This window comes from Terrapene carolina, unplaced genomic scaffold, assembly GCF_002925995.2.
Source record: "Terrapene carolina triunguis isolate 2854851 unplaced genomic scaffold, T_m_triunguis-2.0 Scaffold790, whole genome shotgun sequence".
Classification (NCBI taxonomy): Eukaryota; Metazoa; Chordata; order Testudines; family Emydidae; genus Terrapene; species Terrapene triunguis.
The window spans coordinates 2,776,734-2,803,948 of record NW_020665141.1 but is presented as its reverse complement, the minus strand read 5'-3'; the positions used below and the strand labels follow the sequence as shown (position 1 = coordinate 2,803,948).

The 27,215-nt window shown below is 46.1% G+C and overlaps 1 protein-coding gene and 4 non-coding genes across 6 annotated transcripts; 1 reads left to right on the top strand and 4 right to left on the bottom strand.

The window, feature by feature from the left end:
- Nucleotides 1-3,753: 3,753 nt before the first annotated feature.
- LOC112105317 lies at nt 3,754-3,888 on the bottom strand. The gene has a single exon (XR_002907999.1). It is a non-coding gene; the product is annotated as a U4 spliceosomal RNA (small nuclear RNA).
- Nucleotides 3,889-8,925: 5,037 nt separating this feature from the next.
- Nucleotides 8,926-9,066, bottom strand: LOC112105323. Its single transcript, XR_002908005.1, has one exon. It is a non-coding gene; the product is annotated as a U4 spliceosomal RNA (small nuclear RNA).
- A 2,403-nt stretch (nt 9,067-11,469) lies between these two features.
- Nucleotides 11,470-11,610, bottom strand: LOC112105321. Its single transcript, XR_002908003.2, has one exon. It is a non-coding gene; the product is annotated as a U4 spliceosomal RNA (small nuclear RNA).
- A 607-nt stretch (nt 11,611-12,217) lies between these two features.
- LOC112105318 lies at nt 12,218-12,357 on the bottom strand. The gene has a single exon (XR_002908000.1). It is a non-coding gene; the product is annotated as a U4 spliceosomal RNA (small nuclear RNA).
- Nucleotides 12,358-17,074: 4,717 nt separating this feature from the next.
- Nucleotides 17,075-27,195, top strand: SIRT4 (sirtuin 4). 2 transcript variants are annotated; one of them, XM_024198049.1, is made up of 5 exons: nt 17,075-17,129; nt 21,634-22,139; nt 23,684-23,978; nt 25,410-25,607; nt 26,323-27,195. In XM_024198049.1, exons 2-4 carry the CDS (start codon nt 21,634-21,636, stop codon nt 25,560-25,562), a joined length of 954 nt encoding a protein of 317 aa, XP_024053817.1. In that variant the 5' UTR covers nt 17,075-17,129; the 3' UTR covers nt 25,563-25,607; nt 26,323-27,195. The 2 variants fall into 2 exon arrangements, with proteins under 2 accessions (XP_024053817.1, XP_024053818.1); XM_024198050.2 differs by lacking the exon at nt 17,075-17,129 and adding an exon at nt 17,312-17,362.
- The last annotated feature ends 20 nt before the right edge of the window (nt 27,196-27,215 follow it).

The window sequence follows — 27,215 nt, the reverse complement described above, 5'->3', positions numbered from 1 at the left end:
GGGGGGGTCAGGGCTGGGGGAGGGGGGTGGGGGGGCAGGAGGGGGTCAGAAGCAGATATCCAGAGGGGAACACTGAGCACAGAATCCTTGACAGAGTCCACTGCTCCTCAAAGCTGTCTAGGGAGCCAGCGGATGCCGCCCAGAGGAACTCTGCCAGGATGCGTGAAACAAGGAAGGAACGGAAATAGGCCTCACAGTCACAGATCACCCCCTCGTCCAGCATTGTCCTCCTGGTGTTGTAGATGGCCACTTTGGCCAGTGCCAGGAGGAGGTTGATGAGGAGGTCTCACGACTTTGTGGCGACACGGAAACGGTGTGCGAAGATGAAAAGTGCAGCCATAACCTCAACAGGAGGTTCCAGAGGAGCCAGAATAGGGGCTGCAACCTGGCACATTCTAGACTTCTCCCTCATGCCGCAAAAGGGGCAGGGGTTGGGGATGGGGGTGAATCGTGCTAGGTACAGGCCCATGCTCACGGCTCAGTGAAGGAGCCACCAACCCATATCCCTGGGGGGTCGTGGGACCAGGGTGAAATAGAGACTGGCACACCGGGGTTCCTCACCCTCTATAGGTGGTAGAAACTCCCATCACTTGGTATCGGAGCAGGACACGAGGGTGAGGAAGTGAAACGTGTGGAGCACAAGCACGTCAAGTTGTTCCTTGGTGGGCTTGGAAACAAACTGTCTGCAGGACGCAAAGCTGGCTCAGATTATGGAGGGGAGGGAACCAGGGAGGCTCATGGGACAGGGGCTAGATGAAAAGATCCGGAGGGCTTGGGGTGAGGGGTGGGTGGGGAGCACCTCTCACAGGACCTGCTCAAGGAAAACCCAAGAGGTGGGTGGTAAGGCTGCCCCCACCACCTGGAGTATGTGCAGGGGGGGTCTGAAGGGTGGAGAGCCCCATGCGCCGACCGAGTGCTCGGGGACATTATTACGGAGTTGTAGCTCTGCTCCATTGCTATGAAACACTAATCCCCGCGGCAGAAGATCTGAGGACCCGGAGAAATATCCTCCACTCCGCAGCGAGTATCTGTTAATACTAAGGGTCACCCAGCCTGGAGACAGTCATACCCAGAGTTCACCGCCCTCACCACAATGCCCTGTGGGTACTGCACTGGGAAGCTATACCTTAACCCCACTCACTACAGGGCTCCTTATGAGAGGGACCGAAGCCTGATTTATCAAGAGACATTTACTGGTTAAATAAACAGAACATTCCCAACACACAGTTATTCAGCAGTACTCACTAGTAACAGGCAAAGACTTCCCCCAATAGGAATGGTGGGGGGGGGGGGGGGAAAGAAAAAACATCTGTTACATAAAACAATGAACCGTAATATCATCCACAGCTAGGTCCTCTCAAAACTGACATACACTTAGAAGGCTATGAATATATTCATCAATAATGAATACCTAAATTAAACTCTGATTTTATAACAACCATATCAGTCTCATATGAGACTGTCAAAAATTGCTAGTGTTAACTAAGAAAATATTTTTTCACTTCAAGGTCCCAGAAACACAGACAAGGTTTTCATCTCAAGGCCAAAAGACCAAAAACATCAAGACACTTGATCATGGCCTTGGATAGACCAAGAAACTACTTACACTTGACCAGAGCTCGGAGAGCCGAGAAGTCCTGATGTCCGATTTGTGTCCATTTATTCTTTTGCGGAGGGACTGTCCGGTTTGGAATGGTAACAGGAATGGTAACATACATAAGCCAGTAAGTGAACACTTCAATCTCCCTGGTCATTCTATTACAGATTTAAAAGTCACTATCATTGAACAAAAAAACTTCAGAAACAGACTTCAAAGAGAAACAGCAGAACTAAAATTCATTTGCAAATTTAACACCATTAATCTGGGCTTGAATAGGGACTGGGAGTGGCTGGCTCATTGCAGAAGCAGGCTTTTCCTCTTTTGGAATTGACACCTCCTCATCTATTATTGGGAGTGGACTACATCCACCCTGATTGAATTGGCCCTGTCAACACTGGTTCTCCACTTGCGAAGTAACTCCCTGCTCTCCATGTGTCAGTATATAATGCCTGCATCTGTAACTTTCACTCTATGCATCCGAAGAAGTGAGGTTTTTACCCACGAAAGCTTATGCCCAAATAAATCTGTTAGTCTTTAAGGTGCCACCAGACTCCTTGTTGTTTTTGTAGATACAGACTAACACGGCTACCCCCGATACATGGCAAAATGTCTCTCCCTTTTATCATGTCCTTTCTTCCCTACTGGCTTTGCCCCCCTTTCAGAGTCAGGTGAGCATTACCTCATTGCAGTCCCAAACTGCCTAAAGGAAGGGGGTGATTCCCTCAAGGGTTTATGTTCCTGTGGGGTTGGGCTGGGCTTGTCCCATCAATGCCCTGACGAGGTGTGAACTGCCTCTCTGTTCTTGGAGAGTTTTTGCATGGGCTTGCTTTAAGCCTTGAGGATACATTTTCAGCCTCATAACTATGTACATGAAATTATAACCTATACCCTTACTATAACATTACTGTAACAATTACTATAACATTACTGTAACAACCATGCTCCGTGCATCATGAGCCTTCCAAAGACACCCAACATGACAAACTTTGCATTGGATCCCACAAAATCATTTTATAAAGATGAACATGGGGGTGTAGGGTGTCCCCCGCGAGGTACAGAACATCACATACTGCCACTGTCTCTTCTACCACACAGCACTTTTGCTCAACCCTGGTTTGACATGCTAAACCTCGCGGGAGTGCCCTGTAAACCCCATATTAATCTTTAATGTATCATTGTGATATTTCATATAAAGCATGCCATGTAAGGTATCGTGAGAAAGGCTATGATCTGCTGAAAGCCATTGTTGTATCTAAATATATATATATCATTAGTTCACATGAAGTTATGAGGTTGTATTGTATGGTTGTAACTAAAATATGTTGTGAGTTAGGGAATCGCCCAGATATTAGATCCCCAGAGACCAGGACAAGGGAAGTAACCAACGCCCGGGCGGGCATTGAACAACCATCAACAGCCATTGTCCAGCAAGGGAGTTACAATGCAAGGACTCACTTGCACAAGGCTAACCCTGGGGAATTGCTCAACCTTGCCTGGTGATTCAGCAATCTCCACCAGACATGCCTGTACTTGTGTTCTCCAAGCACATGGACTGAGGATATAAAATAGGGGACAGAGGCCACATGGGTTGTCCTGTCTCTTCTCCCACCTACCCTGAAGGCAACGAGAACACTAGAGCTGAAGAGACTGGTCCCCAGGCTAACAGGGAGAGCCTGCATATGAAAGACTGTACCCAACCTGCAATATCCAGTGGGATGAGAAAAAACTGCTTAGTCCAGATATTGCCTAGTCTAATAAGGTTGAGAATTTAGACTGTGTGCTTATCTTCACTGCCCCTGCCATAATGCCCTGGGAAGCCATACCTTAAGCCTTCTCAATACAAGGCTCTTTAGGAGCCTGGTGTACCAGTGAAAGGGGACAAAAGCTGAATTATCAAGATTTACTGGTTAAATAAACAGAACATTCCCTAAATGCAGTTATTCAGCAGCACTCACTAGTATCAGGTAATGATTTACTCCAATGGGAACAGTAGAAAAAAATTAGAGAAGAAAACCTGTCAGTTAAAACACTGAACAATAGCATCACCCACAACTAGGTCCACTCAAAACTCACATACACTTAAAAGGCTATTAATAGGTTCATCAATAATGAACACCCACAATTAAAATCTGATTTTACAACAACCATACCAGTCTCACATGAGACTGTCAAAAATTGCCCATGCCAACTATATTTCAAGTCGTCATAGCAGGGTATTGGGAAAAGTTTTCAACTAGTCACGCCTCAGAATAACTTCATTAGCTATGATACTGCCACTGCGCAAAGCTAAAGAAAACTTCCCAATCTTACATGCCACTAAAATCTGATCACTCTTCAAGTTAAAGGGAGTTTTCACTACCACTCAAAATGCCCTGAAAACTTTCTCCATCAGGTCAATGTAAACCTACCTCTGTTATAATTAAGCAATAAGATATTTACACAGACTTTGACTTCCCCCAATTTAAAGACAAGAAGAGATACTGAAGCATTCTGGGATATTTTATGCTAATTAGCTAATTGTATTGACCCTATAAAATGCCGCGGTGAGGAAAAAATTAGATTACTGTATTAGAAAAAGACCCCAATGTAAATTATCAAATTAACATCATACTGGATCATTTACAGTTTGATCTATCTCATACAATTTTTCACTCTTTCATTAGAAAATATTTTTCTCATTCAGGTTACAGCCTATTTGTTATTGGGAGAAATTTTAATTTAGACTCCAAGGAAGTCTGGGAAATATCACTCTTAAATGAAAAATACTTTAAAGTTGCTTCATTAACTGCTTAAAACACACATATCTCAGTTCAGATTCTCAATCGATTAACCAAAAAAAAAAATTAAAAAAAAATTGCAAACTTTATTAGCAATAGCAAAATACCTGGCTCAACTGGAAGTGATCATTTAGTAAATTTTCCCCATATTTATATATTCTTGGTTACTCTTTCCACCTAGCAAACATCAATAACCAGCAAGTGTGCTGGAGCAATTTTTATAGTAGGGGTTCTGAAAGTCATTGAACAAAACTGTAAACCCTGTATATAACGGAAACCACCTCAAGCACTTCTATTTTCAGCACCTATGACAACCAGGGTTACATTCTCCTTTCCAGGAAAAAATTAAAATAATGGGAAGCCACGGCCTCCCTTTTAAAACAAAAATACAAATGATTTCCACTCCCTCTCTCACAAAATATATCATTAACTCCCATCTTCTCCACTCCCACTTCTCAAACCAGGAAACTTAGGCCTGGTCTACACTGGGGGGGCAGGGCGAGCGAAGTCGGTCTAAGTTACGCAACTTCAGCTATGAAAATAGCATAGCTGAAGTCGACGTACTTAGAGCTACTTATCGAAGTGTCTTCACTGCAGTAGGTTGTCTGCTGCCGCTCCCCCATCGACTCCGCCTACGCTTCTCGCTCCAGTGGAGTACTGAAGTCCACGGGAGAGCACTTGGCAGTCGATTTATTGCGTCTTCACTAGACAAGATAAATCAACCCCCGCTGGATCGACCACTCTGGAGGTAAGTGTAGACATGCCCATAGAGTTAACGCCCACTCCCACCTTCATAGAAATAGTGAGATGAGAACAAGGAAAATTGCGCTGAATATCAACTCGTTCCAATCCCCCCATCGCAGCCTATTCACGGAAACAAATATGGTACCAAGGTATCAAATCTCTTTAAGAACGAAGAGTTGGGAAGACATTAACAGACATTTATTAGGGTATCATTAACCCAGGATTGACTCAGCTAGCAAACAAATTATTAAAACATCACTGGAGAAACTACAAGGTGAGTCATGTGAAGCCCTATTAAATATTTAATAAACCACCAATTAGAACAGAAAAAAAAGCTTAGTTACCCAGACTAACACCTTCACATATTAATAAACATTCTAATGCAAATCTTCAGACACTTTCTTACAATTCCGTCTTCAGAGCCATGCACTTTAAAAGAAAATACATTGCTTCAGTTCTAGAACTACCACTAAACTGCATTCACTCTCTAAAAAAAACCTTCCAAAATTACTAGTACAAACTCTATTTCAAATCAATACAGGAAAGGTTTCCAAATAACAATAATCACACCTTCCCCTAACCTCTCAGGCTATACCACCACTACACAAAAATAACCTTTTAAGTCTTTCAACTTTACCATGCTCAGAAAGTGGATAGAGTGAGTTTCTAACATAGCCAGAGAAGGAAGGAAAAACTTGCTTATATTCAGGTAGAATGATGTACTGAAACATTTATAGAGACTTTTAAATTTTCTAAACTTTATGACCTTTATAACAAAAGATCCTGGGATCTTATGCTAATTGGCTCAAGAAACTGCAAAAGGCCATAAGAAATGCTCTCTAGACCTATTAGCAATAACCAATTGTATCCAACAACCTCTGTAAATGTGTAACATTAAATTTGCTACAATGCAGCTGTTTGATCTTTCTCATACACTTTATTTTTTCATTGTTAATCTTCTATTGGGGAATAGCCCCATTTAGATGCAAACAATATGGATTGTTATTGTACCAACTTCAACATTAAAAAGTTGTGGAAGCAGAAGAAAACAGTAATTGCTGGCTACACATTTGTTCACATTTGTTTCATATGCACCATCTGCAACAAGTATATCACACAACACAGACATATAACACAGCGAGTGAGTCCTCCAGGATCTGCTTAAAACTGCATGGGTAGGCAATTTCTATATTTCATGTTAAGAAGCTGCATTTTGATATTAATATTACTGTGCTAAAAGCAACAATATTACTTATTTTTGTTATGTAACATATAAATGGACTTTAATTTTTAAAGTTTAGTGACCACTCGGCCAAATTCTATTTTTCAAGCCACCCCTTTCAAAAGATTACATTTTAATAGAATTTTATTGATTAATTAATCTTGATAATGTTAATTGGAAACAAGATATAATTTTATTTATTATCTGAAACATTTATAACTCTTAATTTGGAAGTGATTTACAGGTTAATTTCCCAGGCATTACACACAAATGTAATGCTCTGGATGAAAAATAGGGGATTGATATGGGAGCCTCATTATTAAAGGTATTTAGGTGCCCAAAGATACAGTTAGGTCTAGATCCACAAAGGGACTTAGGCTTCTGACTTCTACTTTAAGCAACCTAAGTAAAATATTTAGATCCTCTGCCCCCATCCTCAGCTGCTGCCAAATCCTATAAGTATCTAAAGTCCCAAGGTGCCTCAGTTTCCATTGATAAAACCATCCTAAATTATCTACTAATGTGTGTTCACAGAGCCACCTAAATCCAGACACCATGAGTAGCACCAAGCCTAAACCCTAAACCTAATGGGGTGCATCCCTGACCATCTCAGCTAATAGCCATTGATGGACCTCTCCTCCAGGTATTTAGCTAATTATTTTTTGAACTCAGTTAACTTTTGGTTTTCACAACTACAGTCACCAGAGCTTCTGGTTTAGCCGTGTGGCCTGATTCACCTCCCATTCCTCTGTCTCGCTCGCACTGGAAAGAAGGGAAAATTTTGTTATGAAGGTGATGTTTAAACAAAAAGAAGTGAACAGTACAGAGTTTAAGCATAGAAGTTTCTGGTTATCAGGGAATAACGTACAGATTATCAAGGGGTGCGAAGTTTGGTTTAAGATCAGATGGCATAAGGAATACATAATCTGCAATATCCCCGATTGGGGGAAAAGGTTAACGGGTCAAAGTACAGACATTGAGATATGAGGGTATGTTGTTCATATAATGGCTATGTTCAGGTGTGGAGTATAATGAGTGGATACGATGATGAGGATGGACTGACCCTCATTTCGTGAGATTTAACATTCAGTGAGTTTATGGTTCCAGTTCATATGGTCCAATGGACAAAGTCTCTCGGTCCCTTTCTAGTAGTTGATGCACGATGTCGCTCCAGCTCACGCCTCCCGGTACTGTCGGTGGCCAGTGATGTGTTCGGTGTAGATGTCCCTGGACCATTGGATGGTGTCTGAGACCATGAGGCGCCGCATGAGCTGTGCATAGCATCGACCGATCCTGCAGGTCCGCAGCACATGCTCGTTGCAGGGGTTGATGTCAGGTCGCAGCTGGCTGTCGGTACCGGGGATGGTGCAGTTCACGGTGACCTCCCCCAGGTGTGGTGCGATGGCTTTCACCAGGCGGTTCTGGACGGCGTTGTGGTGCAGCTGCCAGGCTCTGGAGTGGAGCTTGCAGCTGCACAGGACGTGGGGCGGGGTCTCGTTGGAGTAGCCGCACTTCCTGCAACGCTTGTCTCGGTTTCCATGGCGGATGGCTCCGTTGAGCGGGATGCAGTTGAGCCGGGCATGGTGGATGAACCGCCGGTCAGCGAAATAGGTGAAGCTGCCCCCGGCGAGGAAGTGGTTGCTGGCGCCCACTTGCTGGTCAACTCAAAGGCTTTACCCTGGTCCGGTTTATGCTTCAGGGTTTCCACATACAGCAGGTGGAGAGCGGCCTTCAGGGTCCTCTCCAGCCCTGGTGCTCAGGGTAATGATGGTGTTGTTGTGGGACCTGATCTGCAGCACCAGGACTCCCAGCTCCTGGCGCTCCTCACACCACACCCAGTGGCAGCCGACGTGCTTCCCCAGGTGTTGCGTGGCGTTGTGAGCACGGGACCACAGTGAAGCAATGTCGCGCCCGTCCCATCTGAATTCGCCATCCAGAGAGCCGCTCAGGAAGGTGGCGATGTCTTCATTGGAGGGGGCTCTGCCGATCCACTTCTTTATCACATCACGCAGGGTGTTTGCTGCGATGTTCCATACCATGGCGTCGGGACACATCAGCAGGCGGAAGGCGTGGGTGATCACCACAACATTGCACAGGTCTCCCATGCGGGGGATGTTGGCACTGCCATGCCTGTAGGCGATGAAGACTAGCTTGTTGCTGGCTCTCTGGGGAAGAAACAGTCACTTCTTCACCAGCTGCCAAACGATCTAGTCTGCCTTCTTGAGGGGCACCTTATATGGCTGCCCTTTCACCTTTAGGGTCCAGTCATGCTTTTTGAAGCAAGTGAGCACAGGACTCACATTAAGAATTCAGGGAGTCTGTGCTTCCCAGCTCTGGAGAACAAGCCCCCCCAAACCACCAGAAAAGGAAAATAGCAGAGCTCCTCAGGAACACAGATTAGACTACCACAGCTTTAAGACAAGATCAGTATTTATTCTTGCTCCAATATATCAGAAATACCCCATAGAAGCCTGGTGAAAAATTCAGGAATCCCAGAGAAAAGAAAAGAAAACTAAGAAAGAACCTAGCCTCCCAGAGAACCTTCCTCACCTTATCTGTTTTTCACTCAGGCAAAAAGTCAGCCTCTACAGAGACTGCCAAAAATTGCCAACAGCAGCTATATTTCAAGCTATCAAGGCAGGGCATTAGGAAAAGTTTTCAATTAGCGATAATCACGCCTCAGTTGACCCTCACAGACTATGATACTGCCATTGCCTAAAGCTAACGGGAGAGACCATGTGACCCTTGTTTACTCAACAGCTACCTGTTTTACAGCATGGGGTGAACTAACGGCCTGCCTAGCTCACTCTGGATGAAGCTGCCAGCAGCTATTCCACCATGAGCCTCTCTGAAAAACCCCACAAGTCTGCCTCATGTCAGCCTTTTTCCCCAGTCTGGTCGCAGGGCATCATGGGCCTTATTATGCTAATTAGCCAATCCCCCTCTTTGCAGCCCTAGCCTCTTGTCCCCTTCCTGTCTCCCAAAAGTTCCACATGTGTGGCAGCCTCTCCCAGGACTCAGGCATCCTCAGGAGGAGATTTTACCCATTTCTCCTCCCCTGCCCATATCATCAGCACCACAGCAACTGTCCTGTTCTCTTACAGGACCAATGCCAAGAAACACCCCATTAGACTCTTCCAGACAGCTTGGAGAAGAGGAAGGCAGCCCAAAGCTCCTTGCCGCCTCAGTAAGGCCGGTAACCACTTGTGGAGAGGCTGAGAAGAGAGGCCACGGTACACCAGAGGGGAGCAGAACTTACATGTACCTCAGGCCTCCAGGAGCAGCTTGCCTATCATGGGGGGAGGGGGAAAAAAACACATGGCACTTTTGCTCAACCCTGGTTTGACACTCTACACCTCGGGGGAGCGCCCCTGTAAACCCCATATTCATCATTTATATATAATTGTATTTAATATAAAGCATGACATGTAAGGTATCGTGGGAAAGGCTATGATCTGCTGAAAGCCATTGTTCTATCTAAATATATATATAATTAGTGCAGTGGTTCTCAAACTGTGGGTTGGGACCCCAAAGTGGGTTGTGAACCCATTTTAATGGGGTCGCCAAGGCTGGTGTTAGGTTTTGCTGGGGCCAAAGCCAAAGCTCAAGCCCTACTGCCTGGGGCCGAAGCCAAAGCCTAAGGGCTTCAGCCCTGGGTGGCGGGGCTCAGGCTTTGACTTTGGTTGGTTCCCCCTCCTGGGGTCGTGTAGTAATTTTTGTTGTCAGAAGGGGGTCGCGGTACAATGAAGGTTGAGAACCCCTGCTTTAGGGCATATGAAGTTATGAGATTGTGTAGTATGGTTGTCACTAAAATATGTCACGAGTTGGGGAATTGCTCAGATATTAGATCCCCAGAGACAAGGACAAGGGAGGTAACCAACGCCCGGGCGGGCGTTGAACAACCATCAACAGCCATTGTCCAGCAAGGGAGCTACAATGCAAGGACTCACATGCACAAGGCCACCCCAGGGGAATTGCTCAACCTTGCTGGTGACTCAGCAATCTCCACCAGACATGACTGGACTTGTGTTCTCCAAGCACATGGACTGAGGATATAAAATAGGGGACAGAGGCCACTTGGTTTGTCCTGTCTCTTCTTCCACCTACACTGAAGCCAATGTGAATGCTGGAGCTGAGGAGACTAGTCTCCAGGCTAACAGGGAGAGCCTGCATATGAAGGACTGTACCCAACCTGCAATATCCAGTGGGATGAGAAAAACTTAGTCCAGATATTGCCTAGTCTAATAAGGTTGAGAATTTAGACTGTGTGCTTATCTTTTATTTTCCTTTGGTAACGACTCTGATTTTTGGCCTATCACTTATAATCAGTTAACATCTATCTTTTGTAATCAATACATGTATTTTAATGTTTATCAGTGAGTTTGACTGAAGTGCTTGATAAATCTGCTTAGGTTACAAAGGCTGGTGTATATCTACTTTCCATTGACAAAGTGGAGAAGCAATTAATAAACTTGCATTGCTCAAGAAAGGGTCTTGAGCAGTGCAGGATGGTATATTCCTGAGATACAAGGCTGGGGGCTGGGGGGATTTGGCTGGTGACTTTCTCTGAGTATGCGCAGGGGGGTCTGAAGGGTGAAGAGACCCATGCGCCGACCGAGTGCTCGGGGACATTAATACGGAGTTGTAGCTCTGCTCCATTGCTATGAAACACTAATCCCTGCGGCAGAAGATCTGAGGACTCGAAGAACTATCTGTTAATACTCAGGGTCACCCAGCCTAGAGACATTCATACCCAGAGTTCACTGCCCCCACCACAATGCCCGGTGGGTATTGCACTTGGAAGCTATACCTTAACCCCACTCACTACAGGGCTCCTTATGAGAGGGGCCAAAAACTGAACTATCAAGAGACATTTACTGATTAAATAAACAGAACATTCCCTACATGCAGTTATTCAGCAGCACTCACTAGTAACAGGCAATGATTTACTCCAATAGGAACAATAAAAAAAAAATAAGAGAAGAAAACCTATCAGTTAAAACAATGAATAGTAGCATCACCCACACCTAGGTCCACTCAAAACTCATGCACTTAAAATGCTAGGAATAGGTTAATCAATAATGAACACCCACAATCTAAATCTGATTTTACAACAACCATATCAGTCTTACATAAGACTGTCAAAAATTGCCAATGTCAACTATATTTCAAGTCTCCATGGCGGGGTATTGGGAAAAGTTTTCAACTAGCAATAATCACACCTCAGATTAACCTCATTGGCTATGATACTACCACTACACAAAGCTAAAGAAAAATGTCCCAATCTTACATGCCACTAAAATCTGATCACTCTTTCAGGTTAAAGGGAGTTTTCACTAGAACTCAAAATGCCCTGAAAACTTTCCTCCATCAGGTCAATGTAAACCTACCTCTGTTATAATTAAGCAATAAGATATTTACACAGATTTTGACTTCCCCTAATTTTATTACCAATTTAAAGACAAGAAGAGATACTGAAGCATTCTGGGATATTTTATGCTAATTAGCTAATTGTATTGACCCTGTAAAATACTGAGGAAAAAAGCTTAGACTACTGTATTAGAAAAGGACCCCAAAGTAAATTATCAAATTAATATCATACTGGATCATTTACAGTTTGATCTATCTCATACAACTTTCATTCTTTCATTAGAAAGAGCACCAAACAAGGAAAACAATTGCCTCAGGAACACAGAATAAACCACGACAGCTTTAAGATAAGACCAATGTTTATTCCTGCCCCAACAAACCAGAAACACCACAAAGAACCCCAGTAAGAAATGTAGAGAGCTCAGACAAAAGGAGATAAAACAAAGAAGGTACCTTCCCAAGGACCTTCATCTCATCTGTTTTTTTACTCAGGTAAGAAGTCAGCTTCTACAAAGGCTGCCAAAAATTACCCAGTACAGCTGTAATTCAAGCTCTCAAGGTGGGATATTGGGAAAAGTTTTCAATTAGCAATAACCATGCCTCAGCTGAACCTCAGAGGCTACAATTAGAAATTTTATTAAGATGATGTTAAAAAAAGTGAACAGTGTTTGAGCATAGAAGTTTCTGGTTATCGGGAATAACGTACAGATTATCGAGGGTGCAAAGTTTGGTTTAAAATCGGGTGGCATAAGGAATACATAATCTGCAATATCCCCGATTGGGGGTAAAAGATTGATGGGTCAAAGTACAGGCATTGAGATATGAGGGTATGAAGTTCATAGAGTGGCTATGTTCGGGTGAGGAGTATAATGAGTGGATATGATGATGAGGATAGACTACCACTGCACAAAGCTGAAACTATAGACCATGTGACCCTTGCTCACTCGCTGGCCACCTGCTTTAGAGCATGGGGTGAACCACTTGCTTAGCTCACACTGGACGGCGCAGCTATTCCACTGGGAGCCTCTCTTGCTGACAGAGCTAACCCCCTGAAAAAAACCCACAAGGCTGCCCCATGTCAGTCTTTTTCCCCAGGGCATCATGGGCCTGATTATACTAATTAGCCTGTCACCCTCTTGGCAACCCCAGCCTCCTGTCCCCTTCCTGTCTCCCAAAAATTCCACATGTGCAGCAGCCTCTCCCAGAGCTCAGGCATCTTCAGGGGGAAGCTCATCCATTTCTCCTCCACTGCCAATACCATCAGCACCACAGCAACTGTCCTGCTCTCTTACAGGACCAATGCCAAGAAACACTCCCTTAGACTCTTCCAGACAGCTTGGAGGACAGGAAGGCAGCCCAAAGCTCTTTGCAGCCTCAGTAAGGCCACTGACTACCTGGGGAGAGACTGAGAATAAGGGCACAGCAGGCCGGAGGGGAGCACAACTCCCATGCAACGGAGGCATCCAGGAACAGTTTTCCCTAAGTGGGGGCGAGGGGATGGAGAACCACATGGCACTTTGGCTCAGTCCTGGCCACTCCTGGCTAGTCCCAGTGACTGCTACCACCATCTACTTGCTGTCAGATAAAGGGAATAACTCATAAGAATGGTCATACTGGGTCAGAAGAATGTCCATCTTAACAGTGCTGGAACAATTTGTGTTGTGGGGGTGCTGAGAGCCATTGAACCAAACTGTAAACCCTGTATATGATGGAAACCACTTCAAGCCATGGGACGCAGCAGCACCCATAGTTCCAGCACCTATGGTCCATCTAGCTCGGTATCCTGTCTTCCCGCAGACGCCAGTGCCAGTTGCTTCAGAGGGAATGAACAGAACAGGGCAATTTGAGTGATCCATCCCCTGTCATCCAATCCCAGCTTCTGGCAGTCAGAGGTTTAGGGACACCCGCAGCATGGGGTGCCTCCCTGACCATCTGGGCTAATAGCCATTGATGGACTTCTTCTCCAGGAACTTAGCTAATGATTTTTTTAACCTAGTTTTTGGCCTTCACAACTCAGGTAGCCGGGTGTGACAGTTTGGGTCACAGAGACCCCCTTGAGACTGCCACCTGATGTGCTGGGCCTATTTTCCCTGCCAGTTTAGGACTTCAGTACCCTGTCTTCTTGAGCCAGACATGCTAGCCTGCTGCAAACATAGATCCAGGTCTGAACCACGTCCCCCAAAAGCTGCAGGCTTAACTGAAAACAGCTTAAGAAGTGCTCCTGTATCTAGCACCCAGATACCCAGTTCCCAATGGGATCCAAACCCCAAATAAATCAGTTTTACTCTGTATAAAGTTTATACAGGGTAAACTCATAAATGGTTCTCCCTCTATAACACAGATAGAGAGATATGCACAGCTGTTTGCTCCCCCAGGTATTAATTACGTCTCTGGGTTAATTAATAAGCAAAAAGTGATTTTATTAAATATAAAAAGTAGGATTTAAGTGGTTCCAAGTAATAACAGACAGAACAAAGTAAATTACCAAGCAAAATAAAACAAAAACACGCAAATCTAAGCCTAATACAGTAAGAAACAGATTACAGATGAAACCTCACCCTCAGAGATGTTCCAATAAGCTTCTTTCACAGACTAGACTCCTTTCTAGTCTGGGCCCAATCCTTTCCCCAGGTACAGTCCTTGTTCCAGCTCAGGTGGTAGCTAAGGGATTTCTCATGACTGCAACCCCCTTTGTGCTGTTCCACCCCCTTATATATCTTTTCCATAAGGCGGGAATCCTTTGTACCTCTCTGGGTTCCCACCCCTCCTTCTAAATGGAAAAGCACCAGGTTAAAGATGGAGTCCAGTGCAGGTGACATGATCACCCACTTTCCAGCACACAGGTATACAGGAGGTCTTACAAGTAAACAGGGCCATTTACAACCAATTGTCCTGTTTAATGGGAGCCATCAAGATTCCAAGCCACCATTAATGGCCCACACTTTGCATAATTACAATAGGCCCTCAGAGTTATATTTAATATTTCTAGTTTCAGATACAAGAATGATACCAAAAGAACAGGAGTACTTGTGTCACCTTAGAGACTAACAAATTTATTTGAGCATAAGCTTTCATGGGCTTTTTTCAGCCCACTTCATCAGATGCATAGAATGGAACATATAGTAAGAAGATATATATACACATACAGAGAACATGAAAAGGTGGAAGTTGCCATACCAACTCTGAGAGGCTAATTAATTAAGATGAGCTATTATCAGCAGGAGAAAAAAAAACTTTGGTAGTGATAATCAAGATGGCCCATTTCAGACAGTTGACAAGAAGGTATGAGGATACTTGGGGAAATAGATTCAATTTGTGTAATGACCCAGCCACTCCCAGTCTCTGTTCAAGCCCAAGTTAATGGTATCTAGTTTGCAAATTAATTCCAGTTCATCAGTTTCTCATTGGAGTCTGTTTTTGAAGCTTTTCTGTTGCAAAATTGGATGACCATACTCAGTAGATTATAAGCTTTGTAATGATACCTTACAAGAGACCATTTGCATGAAGCATCTTCCAGTTACATTATATTCGTGCTCATTAGCATATTTTCAAAAAATCATATAGAGTGCAACGTCACACTGGGGCCTCTGCTTTGGCTATGTTCGCTGAGTCACCTCCCATTCCTCTGTCCCCCTCTTGTTGGAAAGAAGGGAATATTATAAAGCTGCCCTTACATCTTCAGGGGTCAGTCATGCTCTTTGAAGGGCGTGAGCACTGGATTCACTTTAGGAATTCATGAACTCTGCCCTTCCCCGCTCTGGAGAAGAAGCACCCCCAGAGCACACAAAGCATCCGAAAAAGAAGGCAGCAGAGCTCCTCAGGAACACAGACTGAACCACCACAGCTTTGAGCAGGGCCGGCTCTGGCTTTTTTGCCGCCCCAAGCAACAACAACAACAAAAAAGGTGGCTGGACTGCCGAAGCAAAAAAAAATGGCAGCTGCAGGGAGTGCGTAGAAGGCGGTCAAGGCTGCTCGCAGGGGGGTGAAGGGCAGTGCTCGCCCGCTCCCTCCGCCCATGGGCAGCCAGGTGCTGCAGCTCGCTCGCAGCCGGGCGAGAGGGGCTCCCCCCTCTGGCCTTGGGGTGCCTCTCCCGGGGGCTGCAGGCGGTGCTGGCTCAGCCGCCCCTTTAAAGGCGGCTCAGCCAGGCTGGACTCAGAGCGGCACAGGAGGCGGAGGCCGGTGGAGGCGGTGGGGAGTGGCGCGTCCCGGGGAGCCCGGCGGCATGGTGAGCGGCGGGGATCGCTAGTTCCTGCCCCCCCGAGCTGGTGTCCGTGCCCCTGCAGGGCTGGGCTGGGACTGGCGGAGCATGGGGAGCCGGAGCTGCTGACCGGGCTACCAAAGCAAAAAACAAAACAAAACAAAAACACGGCAGGGTGGCCAGAATGTGCCACCCCAAGATTGGCCGGAATGCCACCCCTTACAATGTGCCGCCCCAAGCACGTGCTTTCTTGTCTGGTGCCTGGAGCCGGCCCTGGCTTTGAGAGGAAGATCAGGGTTTATTCTAACTCCACTAAACCAAAAACATCACAGAGAACCCCAGTGAGAAACACAGAAAACCCAGAGAAAAGGAGACACAACTAAAAAGGAACCTACTTAAGAACCTTCACCTTATCTATTTTTTCAGTCAGGCAAGAAGTCAGCCTCTAAAGAAGCTGCTAAAAATTGCTAATGATAGCTGCATTTCAACCTCTCAAGACAGAATACTTTGAAAAGTTCTCAATTAGATAATCACACCTCAGTTGAACCTTAGAAGCTAGGAGATAATATTTGTGCTTCATAGCCCAAGAGAAACAGACAAGGTTTTCATTTTGAAGCCAAAAGCCCAAACACATCAATATGCTTAATCATAGTCTTCAGGGGACTAATTCCCCTTGATATTAGCTCTGTGACCCTTGCTCACTTGCCAGTCACCTGCTTTCCAGCATGGGGTGAACCAGACTGGTTGCAGGGTATCATGGGCATTATTAGGCTAATTAGTCCATCAGCCAACTTGTGACACCAACTTCCTGTCACCTTTCTGTCCTATGAAAGTTTCACACATGCTGCACCTTTTCTCAAGCTATCTCTGCTGTCTATATTATAAGATGCCAAATTCATGAATTAAAATATAATGCCAGCATAGATGATCTGCTAAATTAAGTGTAATAAGCTAAGTACTGCTAGAATCTATCTCTAGTACTCATGTGAATTTCTCCCCCTAGACTTTGAGAGAAAGGATTGTATGATTGGTTTCCCTGGTGTTTTGAAATCTTGTTCTTTTTTTCTTTGCTCAGTTTTTCAACATGTGTGTTCTTTGAATTGTGGGATTTGTAGTTTTCCTTTTAGTTTTGTTTTTATAAACTACATTTCCCAGAGTTCTCTGTTTCAGCAGCCTTTTTGTCTTCTCTGAAGGTCAGGCACTACCATAACATGAGAGGTGAAATTGCAAATGCTTATAGAAATTTTCTTGCTGGTTTAACAACAAGGGCTTTATTTTTTCTGTTTTATTTTTCTCTTGTTAAGATGCATGTTTTATAGAAATGGAGGTATGGCTAAGCTGGGTGCTGTAGAGATCTTTGGAGTTAGGGGTTATCTTCTGATGCTGCCCCTTTCCTGCTGTAATGCTGATCTGATCTGTCTCGGTAGTGGTTTATAGTCGGTGTGTGAAATGTTAGTATTTTTTGCAACTGTAACGGGAAACAAAGAACTGTAGATGTGGGACTTGGCAGGAGAGTGAAATGGAAAATGATTTTTAATTATTTTGTGGACTAGAAAGCATTGAGATTAAGAATCATAGTTTAAAAGTAAAAAATCCTGTTTTTCAAGTGTATTTCTCTTCATTAAATATTTCTTTCTTTACATTTAGCCTCCCCTCGCCCCCCAGTATTGCTTGTCACAAAATCTTTCTCTTTCATCTTTCACCACATTTCTCCAATACTGTACATCCCTTCTCTTGTTTTTTGCTGCTTACTGTCATCTCCCACCTACACCACTGCAGACTCTCTACCTCTCATCTTGCTCCCCTCCAGTCTGACCAATATGCTGATGCATAAACAAGTGTCTGCTCCCACTGCTCTCATCATGTCAGTCCCTTATTAAAGATTGTGTCACTAGCTTCTCTTCAGCTCTATCCATTTTAGGCACCTAAAATCTTTGAGAATCTGGGCCTAAGTGACTTAGGTCTGGTCTTCACTACAGACCTATATTGGTATAACTACATCATTCAGGGATGTGAAAAATCCACTTATACCAACCTAACCCCTAGTGTAGACAGTATTATATTGGCAGGAGAGCTTCTACCACTTCTCGGGGAGGTGGATTAACTATGCTGAAGGAAGAGCTTTCTCCCTTCAGCTTAGAGCATCATCAGTAAAGCACTACAGCAGCGCAACTGCATCAGTGCAGCTGTGCCGATGCAGCGTTTTAAGTGTAGACGTGCCCTTAAACAGCTACGTCCATTTTCAAAAGTGGCTTCTCTAGTTAGGACCAGATTTTTAAAGGGATGTTTGCATTGCTCAGCTGAGCAGAGCAATGACTAACCCCCTAGGTGGCCCACTGTCTAGTGGAATCTTCAGCCCTGAGTTAGGCAGCGCTATGCTGCCTACGCTCCCTAGACTAGAGATGGAGATAGTTAAGCAACTAAGGGATTTTTAGAAGCTGACCAGGAAGTAAAATTTTCAGAACTGAGCAGGAACCACTTAAGCTATCCAGGAGTAAAATGCCAGGGGGAGGGGCAGGCAGAGGAGAGGGGCTTAAGCATCTAAGGGTCTGACTTGGTCTGATCAGCTGATGGGCCAGAGAAAGGCGCTTCCATCCACTTGGGATCCCCAGCCACAAACCTTCTCCTGGAGTTAGGCATCTAAACCAGGTCATCTGCTTAGGGAGCTTGTGCCCTAGCAACTAACCCCCTGCTTTCCACCCCCATTCATACTTCATCCCTCTCTTACCTCGCCTCACCCTATATTTCCCTGGGTCTCCCGCTCTCTTTTGTGCAGGTGCTGTACTGGCCACCCCTCCATCTGTTGGTGACCACCATCCGGACCCTCCTGCTGCAGGGTCTGACAGGATGCAGGCATGCTTAGAGCACACCTACAGGATCAGGCCCTGTTGGCAAGATAGACATTCCTCCAATTAATTTAAAAATCCCAGTTCTGGGACAGAGCCTCTGGGGCTTCAGCTTGTGCTAGGGCTCAGAGCAGCTCTTTAGCTGCAAAATGGTAGCAGCCCTTAGGCTGCTTTGGAAATGTCGGCTGGTGGGAACTTATGCACCTAGATGGGTTAGGTGGCACCTGGGCTGAATCTTTGAAAATGTCCTCTGAGATATTCAGGCATCTAACTCCCATTGAAATCCCTAAATACCTTTGGGGCTCTGGGCCCATGTGCCTATCTGCTTGTTTAGCTGGCTAAATCCCATTAAAAAATTCAGCTGTAGGTCCCAGATTTGTAAACACATTTCGGGGAGGGATTTACAAGTCAGACTGAGGACTGGTCTACGCCTAAAACTTAGGCCGACCTAGCTGTGTTGTGAAAATTTTTGCGCCCTGAGCACCGTAGTTAGGTTGACCTAACACCCAGTGTGGACATGGCTAGGTAGACCGAGCTACTTCCTCTCAGAGAGATGGATTACCTACATCATCAGTAAAACCCCTTCCGTCGATGTAAGAAGTGTCTACGCTACATCATCACAGCAGCAGGGCCACAGCTGTGCCACAGTAGTGGCTATAGCATAGACATTAGGTGCCTAATTGCCAATTCAGGTGCCTACATCCAATATTTAGGTGCCACTAGCACTCACAAAATCCCTGCTCAGCTGCTGCGTAAGCCTGTGGGTGCCTAATGTTTCTAGGCGCCTACGTTTCTGCTGTTAAAATCTCTGATGCACCTACATTTTGGTGTCTGGGCCTGGGCTCAGCTGCCTCTGCCTCAGTCTTGACCCTGTCCAGCAGCTTAGCACCTAATTCACAACTAGGCCCCTTCAGGATTCACAAATTAGTTATTTCTTCACCTATCTTGCTTGCGGGGCCCAGTTGGGTAGATGTGAACTCAATGGGAGTTAGGCGCCCAAAACCTTCGAGGGTCTGGGCCTTAGGCCTTGCAATGCTGAGCGGGGCAAGGCCTAATACCTTGAAATCCAGGCCAAACTTTTCAGATGTGGGTGCCTAAAATTAGGTACCTAAATCCATACTTAGGTACCTAAGAAAGTGGTCACATTTTCAGTGATGCTGAGCAGCTGCAACATCCATTGACTGTAATTGGCACTCAGCACCCACCTTTGCAAATCAGGCTCTTCATTTTAGGCTCCCATGCTGGCCTAAGCTGATATATTTGGTGTGAATTACAAATTCTCTCCCTGTTTTCTATCCTCTTGTCTCAGTCTCCAGAGATCTCCAGGCAGTTCATCCCCTCCATTGTTTGATTTTGTTTTTTTTTAAATGCTCTTTTTACACAGGGAAATTACAGAGTGGACAAAAATCTCCTGAAAATAGGGTGGACAAATGTCTCTCCTTGTGCCATTCCTCCTCTATGCTCTTTGACTCTTTCCCAACCCTATCGCCAAAGCAATCAATGCCTCTCCTGTCCCCAGATCAATTCCCCTCCCCCAGCCAATTTATATTGCTAGCTCTCCAAAATCCATTCTTCCCCTGCAGCCAATTTACATTGCTAGCTCTCCAAAATCCATTCTCCACCCCTCAGTCATTTAATGCTGTCCCCTACTGTTTGTGGGCCACTCTGCGGCCCCTTTGTCGGCCTCCATCGCCCAGCTGCTCCTCCTACACTGGACCCCTCTGTTCCTGGTTCCCTCCAGACCCCTGTAAGGGAGCAGCAGCTCAGAGACACACTGAACCCAGGCCTCCCTGCTGTTAGAGAAGCAGCAGAGATAGGCCCCATTCCTGCCTCCCCTCTTGCTCATACTGAGGGGGATGGTGCCCAAAATGGCGACTGGCTTGGTAGGCAGCTTAGGTTGCAAACTCACCCACCAATTCAAGGCCTGTTTTGCCCAGGCTCTGTAACAGCCAGAGGCTCCATACTCTCCTGCCCAAAAGGGTGGGATGCTGAAGGAATCTCTACCAGCAGGGCCTCTATCCTGGAGAGCGGGGAGACAACAATGCAAGTCATCTCTGCCTTCCCCTCATCAGAGGCCAGTGGCGTGGAGGGGCATCATCTGTGGGGAGGGGTTCTGAAGATAAGGGTTGCTGCTGTGGTGAGGGCTTTGCTCCGTGTGATGTTGCTTCTGTGTGGGCTGCTCCCCACCGGATTTGGAGAAAACTCTGCACTGAGAGCAGCAGAGCAAAGGTCCCACCTGAGGAGAAACTGGGCTCCCAAACCAGGCAAGGCCAGTGGAGATGGGCTTGATATCCCTGCGTTTCTCTTACCCTATCTCTCCACTGCCAGTCTTGGTGCCCATCGCATGTGCCTGAAAGGGACGCTGTCCAACTGCAACCCAGTGTAAAGCCATGCGTTAGGTAGATTCTGGCTTTCCCCTGCCTTGGTTCCCTTTAAAAAAGTCATAAAATGTGAAGAACTGGCCCCATCTCTTCCAAGTTTGCCCACTTGCGGGGGGGCAGGGCTGCCTGTCAACCCAGGAGGAAGGGTGAGACCTGCGAGTAGGAAACAGGGCTGGGAGTCAGGAGTTCTGGTGTCTAGTCCCAGCTCTACCATTGACTCAGTGCATGACCGTGGGAAAGTTACTTCTCCTCTCTATGCCTCAGTTTCTCTAGCTGGAAAAGGAGGCTAATAATGCTTTCCTCGCAGGTGCTGTTTAATTAATTAATGTGTCCAAAGTGATTTGGGATTGTTGACTAGAAGGCAGAAGAGAAGGACAAAGTATCATTATCAGCATCATGAATTCCTCACAGTAGCCAAAGAAAAAGTAACTTTGTAGTTAAGGAAGAGCTCTGTGTTCTAAGGTTTAACTGCCATATATTCACCTTGGATCCTAGATGAGCATATACTGTGCTTTGAAGGTGCCGGAAGGTTGCAGAGCCCTCGGGCTCCACCATTACAGATCTCACTCCGTGGCCAAGGCTGCTCCAAACCTGGCCTTTGTGCCAGCCAGCCCTGCTCCAGATGCCATGGAAGTGGAGGCACTGCAGCGCTTCGTTTCTCATTCCCAGAGGCTGTTGGTAATGACCGGTGCTGGAATCTCCACTGAATCAGGGATCCCAGACTACCGCTCAGAAGGGGTGGGGCTTTATGCCAGGACGGACAGGCGACCCATCCAGCATGCTGAGTTTGTTCGCAGTGCCAGTGCCCGCCAGAGGTACTGGGCAAGGAACTTTGTGGGCTGGCCCCAGTTCTCCTCTCACCAGCCTAACGCAGCGCACCTGGCCTTAAGAAACTGGGAGAAGCTAGGAAAGCTGCACTGGCTGGTGACCCAGAATGTGGATGCCCTGCATATCAAGGCCGGGAGTCAGCGGGTGATGGAATTGCATGGCTGCACACACAGGTACTCTACAGGGTTAGGGGAAAGATGGTTAATGCACAGGTACCATCTTATGGGTGGGAGGGTAGCTTACAAATGGGTGTGGTGTTATGGCGGGGGTGTTGTCCACAAGGAATTATGTAAAGATGTCATGTTACTACACAGGTGAGACAACATAAAGGTGCTGCTTGACTGCGGGGGAGGTGAGCACAGAGTTGCCATGCTATGGTGGGAGGGTGGCTAATCCACAGATGCTGTTCAAGGGGCAGAACATCTTATGCCCAGATGCTCCCACATTTCACACACCTTTTGTGCAGCACTGTTTGACTCGTTTCCCCTTTAGTCTGTTACAATTAGGAGCTTCTCCTTTTTTGTCATATCTAGAGTCTTCTCATTGAGGGTAAGAAGGGGAACAGGAACCATGAGTGTGCAGGGAAAGTTAAATGGGGCTGAAATCAGTGTGTTGTGCTGGAAGCACAGAAGGTGGACCTGTTTGGAGACAACAAGTGCAGCAAGGATAGTACATGCCACAGACATTGCATACTGTATGTACACAGCACCACTGCTGTACAGCCACTTCTTGGGAGGGAGAGCAGCACTCTGCACCACAGAAATGGAGGGGGAATTTTAGCCAAGGCCACTTACCAAAAGATCCCAAGGTACTTTAATGTCTACACAGAGCAGATGGGACCACAATGTTTGAAGGCCCTGTAGGAAAGATCTGCACACACAGTAAACAACATGGCAGCTAGTTTATCTGCCTTGGAAGGATGCTGGGCTGAGTTGACACTGTTGGAAGTTGAACCTGTGGTGATAGTTCAGAGCAATGCTAAAACCATGAATACCCCCCGGCTGGTGAGGATGGAGGTGGGAAGTAGGTAGAGGACTTAGGCCTTGCCTACACTGCCACTTTACTGCGCTGAAACTTTCTCACTCGGGGGTGTGAAGGAACACTCCCCCCCACCAAGTGATGCAAGTTTCAGCGCTACTGTAGACAGTGCACCAGCGCTCGTAGCTGTGCTCCCAGTGCTGGTAGCTACTCCCCTCGTGGGGGAGCTCTCTCCCAGCAATGGTGCCACAACTACACAGCCATGTTAAAGTGCTGCCGCGGCAGCGCTTTAACGTTGCTAGTGAAGACGTACCCTTAGATCTCTTCTTGAGTCGTTCTGACTTTCTAGAGCAGTGGTTTTCAACCTTTTTCATTTGTGGACCCTTAAACATTTTGAATGGAGGTGCAGACCCCTTTGGAAATCTTAGATATAGTGTGTGGACCCCCAGGGGTCCATGGACCACAGGTTGAAAAGCACTGCTTTAGATCACATGTTCTTTAGAACCCACCTGCTCCCATAGGGCAGTTTCCTTCAGGGTCATAGTTAAACACAGAGTTGTGAGGGCCATATTGGGCCTTCCAGCCTTCATGCAGGAATGACTGGGTAACATTCTCGGGCCTGTATTATGCAGGAGGTCAGATGATGATTAGATTAGATGGCCTTAAAATCTTTGGCTCAGTGAATCGCTGCAGCCCAGTGGAGATGGGGCCCTTTGAAAGACCATGAACTGTGTTTCAGGGTTCTCTGCCTCGGCTGTGGAGAGCAAACTCCCCGCTCTGAGCTTCAGAAGTGCTTTGAAGCACTAAATCCCACCTGGAGAGCTGAAGCACATGGCATAGCCCCTGATGGGGATGTCTTCCTCACGGAGGAGCAGGTGCATAACTTCCGCGTCCCGGCCTGCAGCAGATGTGGTGGGATCCTGAAGCCAGATGTAACGTTCTTCGGGGACACAGTTAGCCGGGAGAAAGTGGACTTTGTGCACAAGCGCCTGGCTGAATCAGATTCCATGCTGGTGGCAGGATCCTCTTTGCAGGTAACTGCTCATCTCTCCTCTCTGTATTCCTATTTTTCAGGGCTACTGTCTCTGCAATTGTCCCTGGTCCCGTAATCTGGGACCACCATCCCTTTTATCTCAATCCAGTCTCCAGAGTTTCCTAGTATTTTGTTCTACTCCCTTTATAATCTGGCTTCACAGCCATCCCTTGGGGTACCTGTAATGTGCTTTTCACTCCAGTGCCAGTCTGACTTAGCCATTTCCCTGATACTGCTCTGATCTGCCTCTGCTATCCCAGCTAGACTTTTTTAATCTCCACGGTTGCCCAGGTAGCCCTGTTATCTGCCTGACTTTAGATACAGATTAACCCTGCAAAGATCACGGTCCCACCTTTTCTTGCCCAAACCTTTTGTCTTTAGCACCCTATTAAGCCCGATGTGAAATATCAGGAAGTTATGAGACCCCTGAGTGCTGCAAAATCCCTCTTCACCCCCACTTCAAGTTTTCCTTTGAATTTTCTAACATATTCCTCTCACGCCCTAGCGTTATGGGAATGGCAACCTGAAATAACTTTGTCTCTAGTGTGGGAAGGCTTATACATTACCCAGGCTGGAGACCTGCAGGAAGCAGACTGGCATAGAGCGTTCTCTGCCAGGAGAGAACAGAGTTGCAAGTGAATTCCTCATAAGACTGCTGAAAAAAGTTGAAGCAGATGAGGGAGCAGAGAGCCTTCACCTGCTTTCTGGAACAGCCCTGCTGGGCAGCTCCCCTTCTTTGCTTTGCCATCTTTTTTTCTCCCTGAGCCACTTCTTGCCTTTGCTGTTATTTATCCTGACTCTGAGTCCACCACTTAACCTGGGAAGGAGTCTGGGACAAAATTTACATGAAAGCTACTTTACAGAATGAAGTTGCACTGTAAAATGCTCACACACGTCTCAAGGGCTGATGTGAGTGGGTAAGGCCAAGGCTGTTGAGTTCCAATCCTTACCTCTTCAGGATACTTGGGGCCAAACTGCTTCTTGAGCCTGAAGTGAAGTCATAATCCTGTCCCTGGAAGCGATCAAGGTCTCATGTTTATCCCCGGACTTCACCAGCAGGACCAAATGGGCAGAGGAGATAGGCCACGAAGGTGGAAGCATATAAGCAAGGCCCTATGATAACTAGCTAATGGTGGCAAGGAGAGTCACAAAAACCCATTGAAGAGGGAATATTTTCCACAGTATTGAAAATCTTTCCCCTGTTAGGAGTTAAATAGCAGCTGCTCCCATCCTGTACAGGTTTGAAGAAAGGATCTAGTGCTTGAATGAAGAGTAGTTTATGTAGCATTCTTCTGTGTAGTCTGTATCTGCAAATACACCAGAGGGAACAATCGTGTCCCACCATTGGGCAATGGCCTATGCGGACTGGTACTTTCTATTGCTCTTCCTCTGCCCAGGCTCCTCATCACTTTGTTCCTTTGTGTCCCTGCAGGTGTACTCTGGTTACAGGTTTGCACTTGCTGCCCATGAGAAGAAGCTGCCAATTGTGATCATTAATATTGGACCCACACGGTCAGATCACTTTGCATCCATGAAACTGAATTCCCGGTGTGGGGAGTTACTGCCTTTGATTGTCCCGCGGTGACCCAGCTTCTAGTGTTAGTGAGCTAGGCACCTGCACCCACTCAAGGTAAGTACCCTGTTCGTGGTGAGTAAACTCCCTGGCCTTACCTGTGACAAGCTGACGTGGGATTGTCAGTCACACCCACTGAGCAGCAGGAGGTCCTTGTACACCCATCAAATGCTGAGCACTTCTGGCAGGATAGGGACTGAGATCAGCCGACCAAAAAGCCATCCCATTAACAGGTGCCAACACTTGGTCATGTAGTTTCAGCTCTGACTGATGCAGTCCTGATGGGAAAGGCTGACTGCCTACAAATTAATTAACTTAAATAAAGGTGCTGGGCACCCTTAATTCCCATTGACTTCTTTGGGTTTGAGAATGGCTCCAAGGATGCTAATCCTCCCAGAGAATGGGGCGAGAGGAATTTTCAGACTTGATTCTTTAGTTTTCTGGTTTCTTTGGGTTCCAATCAGATAGATACTTTAACAAGGCAGTTAGCAGAAAGCCCCCAGGGAGTAGCTACAGGGTCACAAAGTGGCTGATCAGCACATTGTTGAAACTTGGTGTCAGGACATTAAAAAAAAAAGTGACTCACCAAGGTCCATTGTGCACTGTGATTTTTAGTGCAAAGTTTACGGATGTGGTAATACAAAAACACTGCCTCGTAGGATTGCACACAGCTAATTGGGCACTGATTTTTAAAGTATCAAGTTCCATCTGGGTGCTATGGTAATACAAATAATAATCAACATAAAGCAATTTCTTTTCCTCATATTGTCAGGTGCTTATTGACCCATCACAATCTCTTAAGAGAGGCTATTTCAACCCAGGAGGCAAAAAGAGGTGAGATCTAAAGGTGCATCTTTTGATGAGACCAGCAGAGGGCAGCAAACCATCATCCGTTCCAATCAGATCAGCTTCCTGCACTGAACTATGGTCTCCATTTACCTGGAAGCAGGAGGGGTGGGAAGCGTCTGGTATGAGATTCTCTCAGCTCTGCCTGTCCCTACAGTCTACTGTGCCTCTGCTTTGCCTTCACTGCAAGGTGCTGGGACAGGGTGATCAGACTTTTGCATCTCCAAACCAAGACACTTTTCTTACAATTGGCACCAGGAGGAGGGTTGGGGAAGGGGAGCTTAGAGGAGGGATTAGACAAATTGGAATAGGGGGCAGGGAGAGCACGGAGCTGAAGAGGGTTTTAACAGCTGGGGGATCTAATGTCACAAGCAGGTGAGAGGAGATGGCATAAGACAGGCCCCGTGAAGCCGGAACTCTGCTCTCCCAGAGCTGGGAGGAACCTGTACTAGAAAAAAAGTTTTCAGCAGAGGAGTTGAACAAGGGCACCTGCTAAATGCAGCTGCTTTCCAGAGAGAGACTTCTTTGAGGGGTGGGTTATCAGTTGAACAAATCCTCTTCTTCTAGCAGGGAGAAGGTTGAGCATTACTGGGCCAGAGGGAGGTGCTGTACAATTTTGCAGCTACCCCTGGCTCCTATTTGAACCTTTAAAAAAAAAAAAAAATTACTGGGATATTGCTGGAGTTTCACTGAATCAGTCTTACCAGAGCTGCTTCTAACTAAACTATTACCTTCCCGGGAATGCACAGCTGGGAGTAGATTTTCAGTGTGTAATTAAATTAAAAAATTGCTTACAAGATTTATGTTGCTGCTTTGGAA